The 23,883-nt window shown below is 37.5% G+C and overlaps 2 protein-coding genes and 1 pseudogene across 4 annotated transcripts; 2 read left to right on the forward strand and 1 right to left on the reverse strand.

Moving 5' to 3' along the window:
* The first annotated feature begins 1,545 nt into the window (after nucleotides 1-1,545).
* LOC137727614 (DEAD-box ATP-dependent RNA helicase) lies at nucleotides 1,546-3,787 on the forward strand. The gene is made up of 4 exons (XM_068466751.2): nucleotides 1,546-1,698; nucleotides 1,930-2,170; nucleotides 2,287-2,339; nucleotides 3,276-3,787. Exons 1-4 carry the CDS (start codon nucleotides 1,659-1,661, stop codon nucleotides 3,635-3,637), a joined length of 696 nt encoding a protein of 231 aa, XP_068322852.2. The 5' UTR covers nucleotides 1,546-1,658; the 3' UTR covers nucleotides 3,638-3,787.
* A 2,346-nt stretch (nucleotides 3,788-6,133) lies between these two features.
* Nucleotides 6,134-9,366, forward strand: LOC137748656 (BTB/POZ domain and ankyrin repeat-containing protein NPR1-like; annotated as a pseudogene). The gene is made up of 4 exons (XR_015957056.1): nucleotides 6,134-6,730; nucleotides 7,631-8,399; nucleotides 8,511-8,699; nucleotides 8,856-9,366. The product of XR_015957056.1 is annotated as a BTB/POZ domain and ankyrin repeat-containing protein NPR1-like (transcript).
* Nucleotides 9,367-9,788: 422 nt separating this feature from the next.
* Nucleotides 9,789-13,380, reverse strand: LOC137714987 (heat stress transcription factor A-2). Of its 2 annotated transcripts, none has more exons than XM_088685100.1 (4): nucleotides 13,183-13,380; nucleotides 11,541-12,112; nucleotides 10,190-11,044; nucleotides 9,789-10,104 (listed from the first exon to the last, which is right to left on the reverse strand). In XM_088685100.1, exons 1-3 carry the CDS (start codon nucleotides 13,238-13,240, stop codon nucleotides 10,199-10,201), a joined length of 1,476 nt encoding a protein of 491 aa, XP_088541226.1. In that variant the 5' UTR covers nucleotides 13,241-13,380; the 3' UTR covers nucleotides 9,789-10,104; nucleotides 10,190-10,198. The 2 variants fall into 2 exon arrangements, with proteins under 2 accessions (XP_088541226.1, XP_088541227.1); XM_088685101.1 differs by having other exon boundaries at nucleotides 11,541-12,879; nucleotides 13,183-13,370.
* Between the last annotated feature and the right edge of the window lie 10,503 nt (nucleotides 13,381-23,883).

Here is a 23,883-nt window from a genome sequence, read left to right on the forward strand (position 1 = left end):
TAGATTTCTCATGAGGATGGATCTTCTCTTCTAGTACCAGATTCTCTCTTAAGGTTGAAAAACTAAAGTCTTTAATTGAGCAATCTATCTCATCTTCTTCTAAAGCACCTGAAAAAGTTCTTACAAATTCTTGACCTCGATCACTTGGACGAAGAAATGACATCAGTATCCACTTCCTTTCAACAACTAATCTATGAAGACTTAGCAGATGATAATGGAGATGACCGTTATGGGATTCTTTCGCCCATTCCTTAAGGCAAAAAAGCATGAATTGCTTTTCTTATGAAAACAAACAAGATAAGAATAATTGAAATGTTGCTTGATATCAAGACAAGTAAATAATTATTCTGCTTTTGAATAATTGGCTACTTTTTATGCAGCTATGTGTGTCTGTTTGATTCTTTATTTAAGAGTCTTTCATTTTGTTGTTCATCTATGTGAAGTTGATTTAGATCTACTGAATAAAATGAATATGTCACCCACTATATAAGACTGCTTTATGGTGACCCTCTACTTAGGCAACACCTAGAAGATTATTTCTTTATCGTTTTGTTTTTAGTTTTTGTAATAAATAGAGCCTTGGTGCTCAGTTGTAAACAAGCTTTTTCTTCAAATTGTAAAATTATGGTCTAAAAGTCCGACAGTGCTTTCGCGTCCGTTGTAACTACCCTGTGTGCGTCTTTCTGACTGAAGATATAATAAATGTGAGGTTGTTTTATTCTTTTCTTACATCTTTAATTTGCTTTATGCTTCTTTATCTATTTTAATTTCCTTTTACTTTATATTTGTTTATTTCAATTGTTATTAATAATTTGATCATGTTCATACACATATTCTCTTCCGATTACAAATTTAAACAAGATTAGACGTCTTTGAGTCATATATATAGGCCTTTTAAGGGTGATTAACACGTGATTCACTCCTAAGAGTAAAGTCGCGCCAGTATTTGACGATAAAGTAAATGAAATTTTATCGAATCTATCAATGAGAATGTTAATTGGTTGATTTCAAATAGTCCAGGAGGTAGCAAGTGACATTTTACCACAATGATGAAAATGTGTTAAATTATTACATGACGGCGTGGGTTCAAAATTATGTCGGTGACTAATATAATATCTAATCTAACAAAATCTATCGTTTGAAAAAATAAATAAATTAGGAGGTTAATTTACCAGAAGATTAGTTTACAGGGTCATTTTCAATTGGCTAATAGTTCAAAAGGTCGAATGACAGTTTATATACATACTAGACCTCACAATTTCTTATACGACTTGTTAATCCGATATCAAACAACACAAAAATAATGCATTTTAGGTTAACTTGTTAACAAATTATGTCGTTATTAAATAATTCGTTAACATTTCAGATCGTTATCGGATTAGCAGTTAAAAACCCGATACACTACTATAAATGCTTTGGAACCTTCTGATAGGGGACAAGCGGTCCTATCTCGAATCGCATTCTTTTCTGTTATAGCGGGTCCAAGCCGCCGCAATAGACTTAACAGGTAGGCCCTTTGCCCAATCTGGCATCTTACACGTTTTGATTCGACTCTATTTTCTCACTTGTCATCCTCTCGATTCGCCAACTGATCTTCTAACCATCTCTCTCTCTCTCTCTCTCTCTCTCTCTCTCTCTCTTTCTGACAAGCAACTCCAATGGCAGAATCCAAACCTGGAACAAAGCAAGCTCCACCTGGTACGATTTTTTTCCAAATATCTGATTCTCGTTTTACTCCTGAAACCCATTTGTTAGATTATCCAATTTGATCATTTTCTGGATCTAATTATTGTTTCGGATTCGATTAGTTTTGCTGAATTTCCTTAAAGTTATCTAATTTTGGTAGATTATAATGTGTTTGTGTAGAAAAGAGGATTATCGTTTAATTAATGGGATGAATTTCTGGTAAATGTCTAAAATTTGTAACAGATAAGGACGTAAAGGCACCTAATTTGCTTGAAAGAGCAAAGGAAGAGATTGAGGCAATGCGGCACACTGACAAATCACATCATGATCACAAGGAAACTCATGGATTGCGAAATGATATCGATGAAAACACCCCGTTAGACGGTGTCAAAGCTCCGAATATGTTCGAGAGGGCGAAGGAGGAGTTTGAGGCCATAGTTGAAGCAATTCATCCCAAGAAAGAGTCTCCCACTCACGGAAAAAAGTTGGTTTTTATTTTCCCCTTAATTTGAACAAATTGAAAAGTTGAAATGTAGGCTGAATTTGGTCTTTTTGATGTGCTTAAATATGTGCTCATTGCGTTTGTTGATTTGATTGCAGGGACGAAAGTAAAAAGGAGTCGAAAAAACAGGAGAAAGCTGATTCTCTATCAGGTATGACGTTCATGACAATGTTGCTTGTATGAGATTTTTTGTCGGAACTTTTGCATGGGTTTACATACTGTAGTTGTCCTCGTAGTTCGGTTTCACCTTGAAGGTCACATTTGGTTTCCCCAATTGGTTGTATTGAAATTCGATCGAAAGCCCATTTTCCTTCATTTTCTTTAGCGTCCCAGGCTTCGTCTTGAATGGATTGTGGTAAAAACTGTTCTGTGTTTGTATTTGCCTCTGAGTCTTTGATCTTCTCCATTGTTAGTTGTTCTACTACAAACAGGGACGAAGCCAGAGATATGCATGGATGGGGGCATCTTTAAACAACAAAGTCACAAATTCAAAAGAACAAAATTATACTAAACAAAACACTTATATATTAGTTCATAAGGTTTTTCATATAACATATCATAATATCCATCGATGCATTTTTATGTTTTGAAAGCGTTACATGACAACCTCATTACCAATACCATCAAACATCTCTCTATACAAAAATAACTATGTTATCATTTATCTATTAGTCTCTCATACAATTCCACAATCGATCTTCATAAATTTCATGACCGAAAATGCTCTTTCCACAATAAAAATAGCATATGAAAAAGTTAGTACTAATGCTACAAATAACTGAAAGAGTAAATTTTTTTTCTTTCACACACAAAAAAAAAAAAAAATGAGTGGGGGCATCTGCCCCCTCTGAGCCTAAGGTGGTTCCGCCCGCGACTACAAACATTTAATATTCTAGTTGTTAAGGTCCTCGTGATTGTTTTCATATTGCTTTTCTGAATCACATGTTTATATGTCAACCTTTGTAATCTTCTCTGTTCGACCAAAAAGAAATCTTTTCCAATTGTGGCATGCTGTCTGAATGCTGTTGGTGGAGGATTCTTGAAACCCAAAGTTTGTGTGCTCTTAGTTTTTAGTTGATGTTTGCAGAAAATCATGTCAAGATAGTCAGTTTGATTGGGAAAGCCAAGGAGAAGATTGAGACAATGATGCACCATGAGAAGTCGCCGAAGAATCATGATAAAGAAACACACGAGAAGTCACCAAAGCATCATACCAAAGAAACTCACGGAAGGAGTGATGACATTGACGAGAGTATCCCAATCGATCATGTTAAGGGTCCGAATGTTTTTGAAAGAGCAAAGGAGGAATTTGAGGCCATTGTCGAAGCGATCCATCCCAAGAAAGAAGAGAAAAATCCGGTTTCCACACCTAAGAAGGAAGGTGGGTTTGGGGCGTCAATTGGAAGAGGTTTGGAGAAGGTGTGCTCCCCTCATGGAAACAAAGATTAGTTGTGAGTTTTTTGTCAAGTTGTGTGATACTTCATCCTCATTCTTTTCTGCCTGATGACAAATCAGGGGATATACATGAAAAATTGTAAGATTTTTTGGTTACTTAAGTTTCTATATGGCATTCATGTGCATTATATATCCTTCTTATCACTTGATGGCCTCATTTGGAGTCCGGGATTGGATCGGAATGGACAACTTACTATAAATAATCCTTGCACGTTGAAGAACAAAATGAAAATTCTGTGTCCAGTTTGAATTGAGAAGATAGATTACTCGTTACAGAAACTTGTACATTCTAATCTCCCAAAACGGAAGATTGGGAGTGATAAGTTTTATTCATGTCCAATCTATCTCCTAAAAAAATGAAATTCATTCACCTCAAGAGCTTTAACATCGTGGTTTATCCGTTGGTATTCAACTTTAGAGGCTAATATGTCTCTTTATCTTCATCCGTAATGGAAACAGGATGTGGGATCTCTCTAGCATCACCCGCTCATCCGTCGATGACTGTTGATTGTTGTGAATCTCACGTGTGGCGAGACTCCCCAAATTTTGCAAAAACAGGTCTCACAAAGCAACGAGACCTTGCCTTTTCATGCATAACAGAGCTAGAGTGCTACACATATACTTTTGTAGCAATAAATTAGTCACTAGCGAAGCCTGCAGAACGGTGGTCATGACGATCGTCCAAGGACTCCGACGCCATCAATGATACCATCGGTGACATAAAACCAAGGGTGCATTTTTGCTCACCCACATTAACTTTGGTGTATGTTCATCATACACCTTATTAGTTGCCATGTGTTCCATCTTCTAATCCTAGTAAACTTGTTAATTAATATAACTATTTTAATTTTTAAAACTAATTTAAACATGATTAAATAAATAAAGTGAACTCCCAGAAGATTTTCAACTTTCCCAACCAGCCAACCCCCACCCATCCTTTCAATCTTCTTGTTCAGAAGCCATGGTGAATCAGCCATCTCTATCGTCCGCCCTCCGCCATCCCTCTTATTCCACTGTAACTCTAATTTATTTTATAAAGAAAACTCAACAAATGTCATCGCCAAGAAAATATATCCCAAATCGAAAAAAATTTCAAATCTGTATGTGCACAGAAATGTCCTCGCCAAGAAAGAGAAAGGGCTAGTTCTTTAGGTGAGGCCGCTATTGAATTTCATGGCTGCAATGGTGCAGCCGTCGTAGTTGTCTCTGGCTATTGTTGTATGGTCTTCGATTATCGAGTTGACGATCATATAGTCACAGTTGAAGAAAAGGTTAAAACAACGTTCTCATCGTCATCATCGAATCTTTGGCCGTGGGTGGGTGTGTGTTCATGGGGTTGCTGGGTGGAGAAGTTGAAACGCTTGAGGGGTTTAGATTTTTATTTTTAATGCTTAAAGTTAGTTTAAAAATTTGAAAAAGATATACTTAATTAACAAGTTTACTAGATGACACATGACAGCTAATAAGATGTATAATGAGCATACATCAAAATTAATGTAGGTGAACAAAAATGCGGCCTTTTTATCCGGATTTCCATGCACTCATATGTTGGATAGTGGCCAAATTAGGCTAGGAAACAAAACAAAATTGATGAGGGAACATCATGATGAGGATTATGTTTCCTTGTTTTGTGGCTTATTTTGTGGCTTAATTTGCTCCTTGTTTTGTGGCTTATTTTGTGGCTTAATTTGCTCCTTGTTTTGTGGCTTTTTCAAAGCCATAATTATTTGGCTAGGATGAAGAAAAGCATAAAAAGAGATGGTGAGAGCATTTGGCTAAACAAGGGGGCAAGGGTGAGAAAAAATCTAGAGAGCTAGAGTGAAAAATCTCTTGTGAAAGAACTCTTGGGGTAGAGTGAGGCTCTTGGGAAAATTCTGTGAGAGGGTGTACAAGGGATATGGGATTGAGTTATGTCGATTTAACTCATGTGTAACTTGTACTGTTTTTCTCATAGTGAAGAGCAATATCTCTCCGAGGACGTAGGCAGGTTTTTGCCGAACCTCGTAAATTTCTCGGTGTCTTTATTTCTCGTATTTTAAACTATTCAACTGTGGGTTTGTATGTTGGTGAAGATAATCAACCAAGGCACAACATCATACAGCAACAAACTGACCATCAAATTCGAGAATCTTATTTGCATCGGAATGATACTGTGATAATATTCCAAGTTAATCGAGAATTGCATTACAACGTGATTTTGACTTGAAATATCGCACTAGCGTAATGTTCCCATCGGTCGCAGTCCCAACACAGAACAACTTTTTGCATCCATCAACTTGGAACTTTTGAATTGTGTTTGATCATAATTTACGCGAGGACAAACAAGAAATTGTAAATTGTTACAAAAAATTTAATTCTTAAAATTTGATCAGCAATTTTTGCGTAATCGGGATTTTGTTTTCACTGATCGTCACCCATGTTCTCTCTCCTCCCTCTCTCTCTGCTCTGACTTCAAAACTCATGTATTTAAACAACTTCGATTCGACCCGATCAATCCACCAACTCACAAACTCGGATCACCCGACTCAGTTCTCTTGTTCCCGATGAATTTTTTGAAAATCGGCGTCTCGGACTCGAACGACGTTGTTAGCAACAGAAACTCCAACAGCAGTAGCATCTCCTCTCCTGCATGGCATGACCCCACAACCCTCCCCCGCCCGACTCCGCCCTCAACCGCCTCTCAGACAACCTCGAATCGATCTCCGACTCCGCCCACTTCGGCTACTCGCCGACGCCAATATCGTCGTCAACGCCACCCTGGAAGTTCCCGTCCACCGCTGAGTCTTGTCGGCGAGGAGCTCGTTTTTTTAAGAACGTGTTCTCGGCGAAGGACAGATGATCATCGTTGGCGGCTCCTCGGTTTGAATTAAAGGAGCTCGCGAAGGAATACGACGTCGGATTGGACGCGCTCCTCTCCGTTTGGGGTATTTGTACAGCGGGAAGCTTAGGTCGTTGCCCAAAGGCGTTTGCGTCTGCGTGGACGACGCTTGCGCTCATGTCGCTTGCCGGCCGGTGGTTGATTTCATGGTGGAGATTCTATATGCTTCTGCAACTTTTCAGATCTCCGAATTGGTCTCACTTTATCAGGTAAAAACTTCACTAGTATCTTTTTTATACTTACACGTGCTTAAGTTGTCGGACTGCGACTTCATGGTCAAACTAGTTATTCGCCCCGTATAAGGTCAAAATCCATAGTATGACCATAAAATATAGAGTATTGTTATTGTCATTTTAAAAATCTTATTTTATATTTTAAATTTTTTATATTTCGAAAAAAAAAAATACATTTATAAAGACTATAGAATAAGATTTTTAGAGTGCCAATAACATTTCTTTAAAACATATTGCGTGGGATTGTTTTTACAGTGATTAGTTTGAACTTTGAATGATATTTTCCAATAATTATTCCGACTCCGACGAGAGGTTGAGATTCACATAATGATAATAGAAGATTATTATGTTGTCGTATCATTAATTTGAACTATATATAATTAATTGGACTAATAATTGTGATTTGCAATCAGACAACATAGACATCTTACATTCTTTGATAGTTTAGTAGATGAACAAATTTGGATACTTTTTAGTGTTTATATAAGTGCATAATAGTGAAAAACAAAGGTAATGTTGTGTACGATAAACGTTTCCCCAATCTTCGTAACGCCGAAAGCCTCGTTGGCTTGGAGCTGCCATTTTTGTATACATGCATGATAGTGAATGATGTTTAAATTGTTAGCTATCAGCTTTCTAAAATTTCGTTTATATTTTTGTTGTCTGAATTTGAAGGTTTATGTTACCATGTTCGGTTAACACCTAATCACAAGAAAGATTGAGATCCATAGTTTGAATACGTAAACATCTTAAGTAGTTTGACGAAAGAACATTCCACTTTCAGCGTTCATACGTGTGTTTATAATAGCGAATGATGTTTATCAACTTTCTGAAACTTTGTTGTTAGTTTGTTTTGTATTGATGATTAATTTCCAGAGGCATCTGCTAGATATTCTTGAAAAAGTTGCCATAGATGACGCACTGGTGGTTCTGTACGTCGCCAACATGTGCGGCAAACCGTGCGAGAGATTGGCGGGGAGGTGCATTGGGATGATAGTGAAGTCTGATGCCGCTGTTGTAACTCTGGAGAAAGCCCTGCCGCAACACACTGTGAAGCAGATCACCGACACCAGGCTTGCATTCGGCTTGGACAGCCCTTAGCAGTGCTCCTCTAGTGCTAGTACTAGTCATTTCCCAGATAAACACACCAAGAGGATACACCGGGCTTTGGATTCAGATGATGTCGAGTTGGTGCGAATGCTGCTGAAAGAAGGGCATACCAATCTTGACGATGCCTTTGCGCTGCACTATGCCGTGGCGTACTGTGATGCAAAGACCACAACGGTTCTGCTTGATCTTGGAATCGCAGATGTTAATTGTAGGAATTCGAGGGGGTAAACTGTGCTTCACGTTGCGGCTATGAGGAAGGAGGCTAAGATCATTGTGTCCCTTGTCACGAAGGGTGCTCGCCCTTCGGATCTTACGCTGGATGGGAGGAAAGCTGTGCGGATCACTAAGTGGCTTACCCGGGCTGCAGAATTTTTTAAGTCTAACAACGACGGCAAGTCTTCTTCCAACGATCTCTTGTGCATAGAGATTTTGGAGCAAGCGGAAAGAAGGGTTACGTTGCTTGGAGAAGCCTTGCTTTCACTTGCTATGGCCGGCGATGATCTGCGAATGAAACTCTTGTACCTTGAGAATAGAGGTAAAATTCGCTCTTGTTTATGTTTAAATTAGAGCGTATGAGTGTTAGTTTGCTCTTCTTTTTTTGGCTTATGAAATCTGATTGTGTTGCTGATTGATTGTTTCTTGTCAGTTGGACTGGCAAAGTATCTGTTCCCCATGGAAGCCAAGGTTGTAATGGATATCTCCCAAATCGATGGCGGCGCTTCTGAGTTACCAAAGGATCTGGCCAGTTCTCAGAGGACGACTGTGGACTTAAACGAGGCACCCTTCAAAATCAAGGAAGAGCACCTTAACCGTCTACAAGCTCTATCTCGAGCTGGTATAATCTTGTTTCACAGTATTATCCATCACTTCTTTTCTTTGTTTGATAAGACGATATATTAAATCACTCTAATCTACGAGGAGGGGATTTGAACTCGCCTTACCCACGTCTGCTAAAGTTTCAGTATCTGAAATTTTTCATGTTGCAGTGGAGATCGGAAACGCTTCTTTCCTCTTTGCTCAGAAGTACCGAATAAGATCATGGACGGTGATGACATATCACAGCTTCAATACACGGGGAATGACACGCCAGAGTTGCGGCTCACAAAGAGACGAAAGTACATGGAACTCCAGGAAGTACTAACCCAGGCATTCGACAAGGACAAGGAGGAGTTCGATCGGTCCGGGATACCTTCTTCATCGTCGTCCACATCGATAGGCGTGGTGAGGTCTAATGGTGGTAAGATCACCATCAAGAAATAAGATAGTTTTTGCCAAACCTAATAGGTAGAATGTTCATTCTCTCTCTCACCTGCTCTTCATTTTTTCTTTTTTCTTTTTGATAGATAGATTATAGGAGAGCTTCTCGTAGCGATGATTTCGCGTTTGTATACTGTTCGTTTTAGATCGTAATTCTATGTTAAATCATGTACCTTTGTTAATATCATAATCACGTTCTTGGTTAATACGAGATGAATTTTGTAGCAATGGCTCTTGAACTATGTCCTGAGTTGCATTTTCGTCTCTGAACTCAGAATAGCAAGAGGAGCAAATAATGTATAATGTTTTGGGGTTAACTTATGTCTCCACACTATTTGTGCTTCATCAAGAAAAGTTTAGGCGATAAAAGGCTACCACATCCTAGGGCCAGGGAATACCAAGTCTCTTCGAAGACTTACAGAGAGGTGTTAGCTCAATTTTGGTTCTTACGAACTCAACAAACCCTTATTGACAAAAATAATGTCATTTTAACACACAAACTTAAAAAGTATTTCAGCAATGTGATCAATTTTATGTGTCCAAGTAACAATATTATTCTGTAAAATGTGGTTCCAAAGGAGTTTTGTATTGTATTGTATTAGATATATTCACCGATTGGCATTGTGTCCCAAAGACGAGACCATTTCCAACGGAAAATACTTGACTCTTTACCCGTAAAAAGTCAAATATATAGATCAAAATTTGATTTGCGTTACACTGTGATTTACAATTAAAGCGGAATGTAGGGTGCCAAGTAGTATTCATTTCCGAACCCCTCATGCGAACAGAATGAACATATTTGCACTACGCAGAGTTTACGTTCTTAACCATGCTGTGCAAAATCAGTACAACAGAGAGAAATGTTCAAAACTTAGGGATTAATACAGCAAAAGTACAAAACATTACTCCGTAACTCAAAAAGTCTTACAGGATTGAGGAGTTCTTGATTCACCTGTGGTTGCATCTTCATTCTTAGATTTATACTGTAAAAGTGAAATACCCGAAACAGATTATATTTTTCCGCAGTCAGCACAGAGTTATATTGAAGAGAAGATAAAAGAATTCTACCTGTGAAATTCAAGGCACTGAGCCAATGCAACCAGCTTGCTCCACCAAGGAGTTACTCACATATGCGCTCCAATCGCACGGCTTGACAATCAAATCCTCCAATTCTTGGTATAAACTGGAATCGTTCAGTGCACATTCATCATCGAAAACTATATACTCTTCCAGAAATTTATCGGACATGTCATCATAAGCAGAGGGCACATCCTCCGAGTTGCTTGTTCCAGCCATCACACTTGGATTTAGATCTTGACCTGCATTACATGATTTATCAACTGTGGGAGATGATAACGGGGTTTCATTTTGTTTGGAAGCAATTCCCTCTGAGATTTGTTCAGCAAGTGCAGACTGCATAGGCACCAGTTCTTCCTCAATTTGGCCTCTACAATCAAAACTGAGGCTGGCATTTATCCACTCATCAAAGCTTTCGATGTCTTGGGCCGGAGACAATCTCCTTCTCTTGCCTAGATCACCTCCATCCAACTCTCTCTTTATCACTCTCTTCAGCATTAGCTGCTGCACAAAAGTGGGATTCATGGTGGTTTTGGTGAGGAAAAAGAGCATACTTTGCTGCTTACACACGGAACTTCGAATTCGTTGTTCAACCGCAGTCAGTTGATGCTGAGAGTACTTTTGCTGTTGCCTGAGATTCAAGATTTCCAACCTCAAAAAGTCCTGGTCTTTTTTTAGGGACTCAATTTCAGCTTCCAACCTGGCTTTGGTTGAATGGGCAGCGAGTGGGGTCGGCTTCTTGTTGTACCTTCTTCTTCTCTTGATGTTCTTCAGCAAGTGCTTCTTCCCACCCTGGAACCCTTCATTTGCAAACTCCCACCTGTCCGGATCAACCTTTTTGAATCCCTAAAAACATAACATTCAACAAAATCTTTCAAAAACTCAAAGATTACGAAAGCTCGAGCATAAACAAAGGGATCAACACACCCTCATCTAATTTTTTTTTTTTTTTATCTTCTTCAATTCATTCAATCCGATGACCGAAAATTGAGAGGTGTGTGAAAGATAAAAAAGAAAAAAATTAGAAGGTGTGATTCAATTAATTCAATTCGATGACCTAAACAAATCGAGATGACAAACAATTTATAAGCATTCAAGCAAAAATAACAAATTAGAGGGGAAAAAAGGCCATGCAACAAACAAATCATGTAAGAGTAAGTGTTAGACACTCTATCATGACCAACTGGCCTAAACTCTGAGTCTACCAACCCAAATAATAATTGAAATCAGAAACATGCATACAATTTGAAGCTGAATTCTACTTCTTTTTTTCTTTCATATGTTAGTAAAAACCAAGTAAATTAGTAAAAAACAAAACTTGAAGAAAAGATAGAAAATTTACATAAGTGTTGAGCTGGCGAATGAAGCTTGAGATATTGTTGTGCTTGAAGTATTTGGGCAGGAGAGTCCTGGAGAATTCGTACAAGTCCCAAACAATGAAGCTCTGCCGAGTATCACTCCACGAAACGACGGAATCGGTTTCCGGGTCGTCCACCATCTGAAAAGTCTTGTTCAAGAACGGCGGTGGGCCCACCTCGCGCAAACCCTCCATGGGTTTAGGCAGCTCCATGGAAGAAGACCCAAAATCACCACCACAGCCGTTGATGGTGTTGAAGTGGCCTCCACCGTCGAATTCATCATCCTCCACAACCACAACATCTACTGTTTCTTCCTTCACGTGGAGCAATTCCGCCGCTCGGTTCGGCGGAGCGGCGGAGGAAGACGAGGAAGACGAGAGGTCAAAGTTTCCGCCTTTGGAAGAAGTCAATGCCTTTATCTCTTTTTTCAGTTCGGTCACTTCTTCTTTGACTTGATCAAGCTCGTTCTCTGCTCGTTTCAAACCAATGCTGGTTTTTGGAAACTGGGTTTTCGACGACAGTGGCCGGGAAGGCGTCCCATCACCGTCTCCACCGCCTGAACTTCCACCACCGTCAGGAACCACCATTTTTCTCTTGAATAAGAAACAGGGTATTTTGCAAGCCTGAAAAAATCGACTTGGGTGGTCTACTGGAGGTCGTATTTTTTTTTTTTTTTTCCTTCTTTCGATGCTTTACAAATGAATTGTGGCGGTTAGTGAAACATTGCAGAGTTTTATATACATACGGAAACACAGAAAATCATGTACCAAGAGGCAGAGATTTCTGTTTTATTTGGGGGTTCTTTTGTCCTCTTCAAATCTTGGGTATTTTTTTTTTCTTTAATTTTTTGGATTTTATTTGAATTTGCCTCTTCACTGACTCTGGGTTTTCAGTCGGTATCCGAGTGTGTGTCCGCGTCTCTGCTTATTCCATTTTTGGGTTTACTAAATTGACCCCACCTACTCACAGTCCCTCTACTTTCTAGAAACTTCCTAATTACTCCATCTTTTTATTTTCTAGTGCATCACCATTCACCTAGGGCTGGGCACGGACCGGGCCGGGCCCAAAATTGAAGGAAACGGACTGAATCCGTTCGTAAATACAACGGGGCAGGGTGGGGCGGGTTTTGGATTTTTCAAAACAGGATCTGGACCTCACCCAGCCCTTTTGAAACGGGCCGGTTTTTACGGGTCCACATGGGTCCAAATCTTTCACTCACGCCTCAAGTCTGGTGGTCTTTCCTCTTTGTTCTCCTCATTCGAAGATTCGCTTCTTCGAACAACATCGTTATCGGCGGTTCCATCAAAACAACCACCGCAAGATCTGCACTCTCAAGGCAAATTAGGGATTAAATTAGGGTTTTCACAGAACTTTTTCATACAAACCCACGAATCCAATTTACCTTCTCATCATAAAAGAAAGGGAATACCCTAGGCTTTCTTAATCTAAGCAATTTCAATCAATTCCCTTGTGATTTCCACTTCCTACTCATCGACCAAAAGGTTATGCAAATAGGGAAAAAAGAAGAAGCATTGATCTATAATTTCAAGTTCCAGATAAAACATAAAATTTCAAGTTCCAGATAAAACATAAAATTTCAAGTTCACAAAACCTAAATAATTTCACCTTGTGATTGGGTTGCAAATGCTCTCCAATTCCGTCTTGTCTTCGAACTCATCGGCATCCAATAACTGGTTGTTGTCCAACCACTGGGTGGTAGTCTCTCGATTGAGTCCTCAATCTTCTTGTCCTTAGTGGAGTTTGGGGATCATGGGTCTCTTGGGATGGAGAAAAAGAGGGTTTGAGTGGAAAAAAAAAAAGTGAAATGAGTGAAAAAAATAAAATAAAAATAAAGAAAGAAAGAGTGAAAAAAAGAAAAAGAAGGTGAAATGAGTGAAATGTAGTACAAGTACTAGTGTACTGCACAAAACCAACGCAGTACTTGGACTTTTGGACCATAAAATTGAGTGGGCTTGAGAGAAACGGGTCCGGCCGGGGCCCTGTTTCTTGAGCCTTTTGGACCCGCCCCGCCCCATACCTGCCTCGAACCGCATGTACCCAATTCGCCCTGCGGGTCTAGTACCCGTTTGCCCACCCCTACATTCACCAGAACCCTAATTTCAAAATTTAAATTGAGTGGTGAATCCTGTGTTGCACAGCTTAGAGCAACTCCACCCCTTCTGATCTTCTAGTAAATCGGGTGATTCAATCCCACTACCCTAACAAAAATTGCTCTGGCTCACCTAAATCTCTGTTGTTATTCAACAGGCCTAACCCCACACACCAAACAATAGATCATTATCGCCCGTCTGTTAGCCTTAGTAGGTCTGACGTCAACCACGATCGCATGGCCTTCACGCGTAAATGGGGAATGAGCCAATTGAAAATTGTCGGTGGGACCCGCGCTGCTAGCATTCTGTTTATGTTCAAACATGGGCCGTTGAACTTCTTAAATTCGATGATCCACATTAATCAGTCTTTTTTTAATTTATAAAAAATAAATGAAATATGAAAAAAATTTGAAAACTGTTTGAACTCACGTGGCACAACCTGAGATGTTGGATTGCAAAAAATTGTGACACAATGGTCTCTACCATTCATTTGAAAAAATAATTATTAAAAACACAAAAAAGAAATGGAGAAAAATTTAAACTAAAAGATTTTGAAATTAAACATAATATTTTTATTTTTATTAATTAAAAAAAATTAAATTGTTAATGTCAATTGCCCGGTAAGAAGTGGAGATGTGCTTGGGCAATTACATTGTATTATTGAATGTAATCGCTCAATATCACATTGTATATGGAATCAAGATGTCACATATTGATGAATTCGTTTTACGCTTCAACGTTTAATTTTGTTAAAGAACCCCATAATCCAAAGTCACATACTAATAAATTCATTTCATATGAGTCACTCTTTAAAGTGTAAGTTTGTTAGAGGATGCCACAATCCAAGTGCCAAGTGTGAGACTTGATCAATAAGTCTCAAGAGTCCCACAACATCTAAGCACAAGAGTTAAGACTTAAGATTAAGTGACACCCCGACTTGGAATGTCCACTTGGACTCCAAATCAAGTTGTGATGGCCGACACCTGGAAGGTGACGAAGCCATAAAGTGTAGTGATGTGGAAAATGTGAATAAATTTAAACCTAAGAGTGCCTAAACATAAGAGTGTGTTGGTGAGCGGGAATGAACCAATTTCACATGTGATGACAGAGTATAAGTACAGTATAGTAAGATAGGGTGAGAATTATATCATTAAAGGTAATCTCCAATACTAAGATTTGCCAATAGTCATCGTCGATACGTAAGATTAGCTACTGAAACCTGGAGGGGCGAAAAATAAGGGTGAGTGGGCCTGAAAATAAAGTTTTAATAAAAACCTTTGAAAACGTTATAACCTCTGGCCGTAAAACATGTATATTTTCCAAAATATACATACTACGTATAGTATGAAAATACTTACCATAACCTGCAAAACGTAAATAAGGCATGACATCCCAAAATCTCAACAGTAATATAAGTAAAATCAGGTGCTCAACAACCTATGCTAGCACACCAATTCGAGTCACTTAATGTGACCTGTACAATTGAACCAATTGCTCATCAATTTATGCTAGCACATGAGTCAGAGTCGCCTAATGCGACCTGTACGACACGACTGGGTGTAATCATAATATATGCTTTAGTGCTATGATCACGTGAAGACTGGCGATAATCGCGGTCACCTACGAGTCGGAGTCGCCTAATGCGACCTATACGACAATACTGGCACCTACTTGGATCCAAGGCGAGCGTGCGGTGTGGGAGGTGAACATACACGTGAAGGACTAGCCCTGGCTCGGGGTAAGCACTAATACTAGTGTGTAACAATGATGAACATACTACATGAATATAAGCATGTCATAATGATGCAAGAATTCTAATCAACATAATAAACTTACATGCGCATCCTGTAGGATTATTTTGGCATTTCACAACAGTGCAACATATCTTATAACATTATTTAGTCATGGCATGATATGCATAAATCAATTCAAAAGTATTTGTGGAAACTATAAAGTTTGTATATATATACTATAAAAAAGGAAAATACCTACTCACCTGAAGTCTGCACTACAATTCCCTAACACGAATATTGAGGCGTCACAAACGATCGTCTCCTAGAACAAATATCAAATCACGTCTTAGAATTCTTATAAATAGAATACGTAACTTACATAAAAAACATCCCCAAGGACATTCTATAATGATTTGAAACCGTCTCAGAATTCTTATCAATAGAACACGTAACTTACATAAAAAAACATCCCCAAGGACATTCTATAATAATTTGAAACCCATTGATCAAAAGTCAACCGTCAGTCAAATGTCAACGATAAGGTCCACAACCCTACGTAACTCTATCTGGAAGATCCACATCTCGGATTTCCAATCTATAACTTCCCAAGGGTTTCAATAAGCTTCTATAACAACATCCTAAAGTTTTGGAACGATCCAACAGTCGGATCTCCGCTAATTGCTAAAATTAAATGGCGATCAATGTTTTATTTTACGAACTTAGGAATCTAATTCGGGAAAATCCTTAAGTTAGATTCCCATTCTGTCAATTCCTATTGTCCACAAATATTACGTACCATAACGTATTAAAGTTTGGTGACGATCTAATGGTCGGATCGTCGAAACATAAAATGGTCAAGTGACGTAATATTCCATACTAGATTCAAACTATCAAACTATAACAAATAGTTATCAAATTGACATCAGAACATCAAATTTAACTCAAAAATGCAGCGTCGACCCCCTGGTCATGCGCTGCCGCACATGGCGGTCGGCTGCCCCAACTCGTCGAAAAATTCAACTATTTCAAAAAATTCTCAAATTTTACAAGAATGAAGATCTCAACAATTAGAGAAAGTTTTATACCTGTGAACCAAGTCCAATTTGGCCAGGAAAAGCTCCAATTTGTCTTGAACCCACCGAAAACCCTAAAAATGGTGGCATTCAATTTGGCTTCTCCGGTGCTCCACCGCCTCCAAGGTTATTTGGGGGTTGTTCCTGGGCTCAAGGAGATTCTAATAGTGGTGGTGGTGGTTGATGGAGTTTTTTTTAGAAATGGCAGATCGCCGCCGTGGGTGCCCTTGAAGTCGTCGGTGCGAAATCGCAAAACCTAGGCTTAAAATCCACCAATTAATGCATGAAAATGGAAGAGGGGAGGTTGTAGGATGCTTTCCAGGTGGTGGCTTGGGTTAATATGTTAGAATTTGGCCAGAGGAACCAACAGTTCCATTGTTTCCAACTGGGTTAGGTTGCACGGTTTAGGCGAGGGATCCATGATCCCGTGCCTCACTCTTCTCTCCCTTCCCCCCTTTCTTCTTCTTTTGATTGGTCATTCTCTCTTCTCTTTCTCCTCGATTGGGCATCCTTTCTTCCTCTCTCCTCTTCCTTATTCTCTCATTTCTCTCGCGCCATTTTTTTTTTTTTCTTTTCTTCTCTAATTGGGCAGTAGCCCCTTCATTTCTTCTCCCTAACTTTCCATTCACAGCCAAACACGTGGCTCCCTAAAACAAGTCACAAAAATATCTCCCAAATATGAAATTTATCAATTTGTCTTTGGTACTCGAAGTTTCGTAAAATTTTAATTGTAGCTCCGATTCTGATTCCACATGTGCCTACACGTTCATATCGTCAAGTACTTCGAGAATACGATAAAATAATTGGTCGTACAAGTTACTAAAAGACGGTCAACTAAAGTCAACAATCTTGCTTCTAGGGCATTATTGTCAATTCACTCAATTAAAAATTAATAAAACCATAAAAGTAGGGACATGTTGTCACATTAAATGCCCTTCAAGGATGTTGAAGTTTATTATAATAGTTTCAAATTCTCCCTTTCTCTTTTTTAATAGTAATTTTTTTTTTTTTTTTAAACAAAGGAATGATCGATATAGGCATTAGGTTGACATTGTAGTAACTTCGAAATAATTCTTATGCATTTCAACATGTGGGGCTTAGGCCTTAGAGAGGTCCGCAGTAACGTTGTGAGGAGTTGCACACGATATAACTTGTTGGTCACTCGCCTATACTACGCGGTCGGGGTGGGCACTTTAGTGGGTTTACAGACCAACCCGATCAACCCATTAGACAAGGGTTGGATTGGGTTGGGTTTTGAACTTTAAAACTTTAATTTTGGTATAACCGACCACACATTTAATAGGTGGGTTAAATTGGGTTAAATTATGTTAGTCTGATTTAGATTTAAAAATAAAATTTAATAACTTTTAATTGCACTTTTTTATAATGCTTGATTTGAATAGTGAAATTTTTTATTAGACTTGTGTTATATAAGTATTGATTACTATGCTTTCATAATCACAAAAGGAATAAGAAAGAAACTAATCAAGCCTAACCTTTGGAAACTGCCCAATCCAACTCGTCTCTAGTTGGATTGTGTTGCCAATTTTCTTAGGTAACAACGAGTTTGAACAATTCCAACCCGAGTTTATTAAGTTGATCAACAGATTAAAGTCCAATCAGACTAACCCACCCATCCATGACAATGTGTTTATGTTTTGAGTTTTTTTTTTTTTTTCCTAAATTAGAGGACTACGTGGCAATTTCTTGACTTTAGATTTGCTTTCAATAGTTACATTGGGAACTTTAACGAAAAACTCCCGATACTGTTTACTTTAACGAAAAACCACATTTTTACACTAAAAAGTCAATCATGGTACTATTCACTTTATCCTTTATTGTGTCCTTATCATTAAAACTCAAAGTTTTCAAACCTTTTCATTAGTTTTTCTTAGTTTAAACTGTCAAGATTATGTGGTCACTTTTGTCGATTTTTTTTCATTTGCATGTACTCAGTTGTTTGTCTTTATTTGCCAAGTATGGAGCTCTGCTGACATTGCTTGAATTCCCATAAACGTTATTCATTCAAAGTATCATGTGCCGTTGTGTGAATGAGGTTAATGTTATAAAAGCAGTGTGAATGCCCACTAAAAAAAACAGTATGAATGAAGACTTTGAAAGATGATTAAAGTTTACTATTCACACGATGACTTTGGTTCCCATTAATGTATTAAAATAAGGGGGTTTTAAGGAAACACCTTTGGTATTATTCATATTTAATCTTAAAGACATTCTTAATATAAAAAGTCCATAATGGATCAAACTTTTTTCTTTATTTACTCTTATGCCATTATTCTATTCATCATGGTGGGTCCCACAATGATGTTTACTTTTTTGTTTGATGCTTGAATTATTGTACATAATTTTGCATGGTGTTACTGTGATTTATTGCATTATTGTTCTACTTTTCATCTTTTGCTAGTCTGCTGCTAGCTCTTCTATGCTTCCATCATGTTGTTGATGTGCAGTTCCTCTTCTGTTATACTATTCCAATATTGTTCATCTTCTTTTTCTAGTTCAACCTCTCTTTCTCTATCTTCTTTTATCTTGTAATAAGTATTTGCAGTTTCTCTTTTGAAATTTTGAGACTTCCAATAGGGCTGATGGCGGGTTTTTGTTTTGTTGTAAATGTACATTTCTTTATCTTCTACTACTAATAACATATCATACTTAAAATCTTCAAAGTCGTCTAAGGCTAACATTTGGATTCTTCGATATCTCAGAATAATTTAGTGTGAAGGAGTCCATTTGTAGGGTGCTATGGAAGACAATTCATTTAGTATGACATTATGCCTAGCTTATTCCTTATACATATGCATATACCAATCTAAAGAACTATGAATAAAACTTATACGAATATCTTTCTATTCTTCTAAATAATCTTGCACTGCTTTCTTAAGCTTATCAAGGAATAATTCTAATTGGGGACTATGGTTAATAAATATTTTATCAAGATAGGCAAACTATAATAGTAAGGCTGGGGTAACTTGTACTCTGTTATGCTTCTTTTGATGCTCATAATTAAAATGTCATGATCTAAAATCTCTCATCTTAATCATGGCCAAAGCTATGCTAACTTTTGATTTACAAATACAACTCTCTCTACTATCACAAAGACATGTTGGAGATATTTTTGTAATAATATCTATCTCTGATTTAGGATCAAAGATGGATTGATATATAGTACATTGTAATGCTAATTGCAGTTCTTACATGAACTGTGATGCTTTGTTTAAGATCTCATACTACATATCTATTGGCATTATACAAAGCACATTGTAATTGTGATTGCAGTTCTTTCATGAACTATGATGTTTTGTTCAAGATCTTATATTGCATATCTATGGACATTACTCTTAATTTTGTTGTTGAAATTCCTTCTAATAAGATATCATCTTTTCTTAAGTCTAATGGTATAATCCTAATAAATCTTTTATATTTATGTTTTTTCTTCGCTTGTCTGATGTTGCTCCATTTCAGCATCTCCTTTGAAAATCTTAATCTTAATCTCTCTCTTCAACGGGCTTGTTAGCCATTTGTTCTTTATTAATGGGTTCAATAACTTCTTTCTCTTTATTCTCATGCTGATCATATTATGTGCCAATTTTCAATTATCTTTTCAAGGTGTTACTTGCCTCTGCTGCATTCTAAGGTGTTGCTTGTAGTTTTCAATTCTCTTTTCAAGGTGTTACTTATCATTTTCAATTTTCAATTCTCTTTTCAAGGTGTTACTTACCATTGCATCTTGGTTTATTTTGGTGAATTGGTTAATTAATGCCTCATGATCTCCAGAGAAAGGTTTGGAGGTCGTGTTCAAGAGAATGAATATGGTGATGGCTTTGATGAAAATTAAAATTAAACTATCAAACTCTTGCTTTAAAGCTCCAATTAATTTTGTATGACCTAAGCTCATGCTTGGTTGCTTAATTTGAACATTCCAAAAGTTATCTAAGAGAAACTTTTACTCATTAGTGAGTCCTGATACCCTTGACCTATGCCTCAAATGAGGATTTTTTATTCTTTCAACTACATTGCCAATAAAGTTAAAGGTGGGTATTGGTGGTGATGCTGGTCTACTTATGCTATTTTGGAATCCCCTGAATAATGCAAGTCCATGATGCATCATTATGCTACTGAAAGGTTCTCTTATGCCTTGTGGTCTTGTGTTATTTGAGAATGATGGTCCACGATATTTCATTCCTGTCCAATGAAATAATCTTGATAAAATACCAGCTAATGTATTATCACTGCCTTTAACATGTCCAAAAATTAGTTTAAAACCATTCCCGGTAATCATTGTTCTAAAAATCCCCGCCTAGTGCTGCCTAAGCGTTAGGCGGTTGGCCACTTCCTCGATTAATGTCTAGGCGTTTGAAAATTAAGAAAGGGTGCCTAGACTTGTTGAGGCGTCCACCTAAACCGCCTAGGCATCTGCTTAACCTACTCAGACTCGCCTAGGTTGCGACTTACTTAGACAAAAAATAAATAATTTTCATTTTGCATTTTTTTTTAATAACTTGTAAAAGACTTGTTGGATACTTAAATGAACACATATTATATGCTATTCCCCATGTTTTCATTACATTTCAATACTTCATAATATATACATGTTATTCTATTTTGTAGTTATGACATGATTACATATATTTTAAGTATAAACACATTTATTTACACGAAATATAATAGATTTACTTAAATCCGTCTAGGCATCCACCTAGGCCTAGTGCCTAGGCCCTAGCTTGTCGCCGATTAGCGCTAGCGTCTTTTAGAACCTTGCCTGTAATTGAATCGATGAAATTGATCCATCTTCGGACATCATTAGAAGATTACGTGGCAATTCCTCGACTGTTAGATTTTCTTTCGATAGTTTAAAAGGAACTTTAACGAAAAACCATATTTTTACACTAAAAAGTCAATCTTGGTACTATTCACTTTATCCTTTATTTTCTCCTAAAACTCAAAGTTTTCAAGTCATTTTTATTACTTTTTCTTGGTTTAAATCGTCAGGATTACGCAGTCACTTTTGTTGATTTTTCTCATTTGCATTCACTCAGTTGTTTGACTTTATTTGCCAAGTATAAGGCTCTACTAATGTCACTTGAATTTCCATAAACATCATTCATTCAAAGCATTATGTGCCGTTGCGTGAATGAAGTTAATGAATTTTCTCTTAAATTTTAAAGTGTTTATGTGACATCCCACATCGTCCAAGAGAGTGATCCTTATATGTATATTCTCATCCCTACCTAGCACAAGGTCTTTTGGGAGTTCACTGGTTTCGGGTTCCGTAGGAACTCCGAAGTTAAGCGAGAAGGGGGCTAGAGCAATCCCATGATGGGTGACCCACTAGGAAGTTGCTCGTGAGTTCCCAAAAACAAAACCGTGAGGGAATGGTAAGCCCAAAACGGACAATATCGTGCTACGGTAGCAGAGTAGGCTCGGGAAGTGATCCGCCCCTGGCCGAGATGTGATAATTTGGTATCAGAGCCTAACCATGGCCGCGTGTGTGCCGACGAGGACGTCGGGCCCCTAAGGGGGGTGGATTGTGACATCCCACATCGCCCAGGAGAGTGATCCTTATATGTATATTCCCATCCCTACCTAGCACGAGGCCTTTGGGAGCTCACTGGCTTCGGGTTCCGTAGGAACTCCGAAGTTAAGCGAGAAAGGGGTTAGAGCAATCCCATGATGGGTGATCTACTGGGAAGTTGCTCGTGAGTTCCCAAAAACAAAACCGTGAGGGAATGGTAAGCCCAAAGCGGACAATATCGTGCTACGGTGGTGGAGCAGGTCCGGAAAGTGATCCGCCCCAGCCCGGAATGTGATAGTTTATTTACTTTATTTATTTAGTAAAATGTTATTAAAACACTTTAATTTTAATAAAAAATTTCCGTTATAGCAGAAGACAACCTAAAATGTTTTTCTGATGCGTAATTTATTTGCAATATAGCAAAAGACCATTACATATATTATAAATCGTTTGAAAGTGTTTTTAAAAAAGAAAACTAATGAAAAGGGTTTGAAAAGTTTTAGTTTTAATAAAATAAAATAAATCATGTTATAAGTTTTGTTTAATGATTAGTATAAAGCCCACATTAAAATAGTCCAACTAAAAATGGCCCAACTATAATAAATTATGATTTGTCAATTTTACCTCTAACTTTTTTAGGTTGAGTTCCAGATTTTTGTCGTTAATGGAGTTCATCGTTGTTTTGCAGACTTTCTTCATTTTCTTTGAAACAAAAATATAGATCCTCATGCTATGTAATTTATATTTTGTATTATTTCGTTTAAATGTGATCGTCATTATTATTCATAGCGTATTCAAGGTACTTTTTTCAATTTTTCTTCATCAGTGGAGTTCATCGTTTGTTTCTCCAAAAAATAAATTTGAGATCTACATGCTATTCAATAATAATAACGAGTCACTGTTTATGGACTGTAAAAATAAATTGTTTCTGGATTTTAAGTAACATTATTTCTAAAATCTAAGTCATCATTTATGGAATCTAAGTTGCTGTTTCTGAATCCAAATGAAATGAACACATTGTTTCTTAAATGTAAGCTAGAAAAGAAATAGTGAAATTCACTATATTTGGATTCAAAGCAAAATAAACAATCTGTTTCTTAAATATAATCAACTGATGCATGAAAGAAAAGAAACAGTCAAAGGTTAAAACATAGACTGTTTCTAGATTTTGGTTTTTTTCTTTCCAGATACAGTGTTTGTTTTGTGCACAGACAAAACAAACACTGTATCTGATTTTTTTTTCTTCCTGAAACAGTGTTATGTTTTGGGTTCTCCAGAAACAGTTTTCTGTTTTTTTTTTTTTTTTTTTTTTTTTTCCCAAGACACTTTTTCATCGGTTTCTGCCATTAAACTTCTTTGAACTTGTTTCGGCAGCTTTGTTCCGATGAATGCTTCATTTTTCAACTTTGATTTGAACTTTGATTTGCTTGCTTTTGAAATGGGGGAATTCAATTTGATAGGAAGACAGAGAGTTATTATGGCAGTTTCATGCTGGGTTGAGATTGATGAAGAGTCAGGACATCATTGAATCATTTTGGGGTATTTACGGAATTGTAGATTTGTAGCGAGCTGGACGTGTAAGTTTGACCTGTGGGCAATAGTTTTGGATGAATTTTTATTAAACTTTGAGCCCTTTTGGTTAAATAACATTTTGGGATGATTTTTGGTTAAATATTTGTTGGCCCAAACCCTTTTCATTAAAGCTCCTTTTTTAAAATGGCTAAAAGCGCTTTTCGTAAAAATATTTTTGAATCCAATTCTTAGTAAAAATGTAGGTGAATCCGGAAAAAAACACTTGAAGTGCTTGCTGAAATACTTGCTTTTGAAACCCAAATTATTTTTGGTAAAACACTTTAAATCATTTTCAAAGTACTTCTAAA

The sequence above is a fragment of the Pyrus communis genome, chromosome 15 (assembly GCF_041283825.1).
Source record: "Pyrus communis isolate YQ-2024b chromosome 15, ASM4128382v1, whole genome shotgun sequence".
NCBI classification, from domain to species: Eukaryota; Viridiplantae; Streptophyta; class Magnoliopsida; order Rosales; family Rosaceae; genus Pyrus; species Pyrus communis.

Coding starts and splice junctions, on each gene's coding strand:
- LOC137727614 (XM_068466751.2), top strand. CDS start 1,659: ATGGCAGAATCCAAACCTGGAACAAAGCAAGCTCCACCTG. Junction 1,699..1,929: donor AACAAAGCAAGCTCCACCTG/GTACGATTTTTT, acceptor AATTTGTAACAG/ATAAGGACGTAAAGGCACCT. Junction 2,340..3,275: donor GAAAGCTGATTCTCTATCAG/GTATGACGTTCA, acceptor TGATGTTTGCAG/AAAATCATGTCAAGATAGTC.
- LOC137714987 (XM_088685100.1), bottom strand. CDS start 13,240: ATGCCGATGAGTTCGAAGACAAGACGGAATTGGAGAGCATTTGCAACC. Junction 12,113..13,182: donor ATTTGCAACCCAATCACAAG/GTGAAATTATTT, acceptor GTGGAAGTTCAG/GCGGTGGAGACGGTGATGGG. Junction 11,045..11,540: donor TTCGCCAGCTCAACACTTAT/GTAAATTTTCTA, acceptor TTATGTTTTTAG/GGATTCAAAAAGGTTGATCC.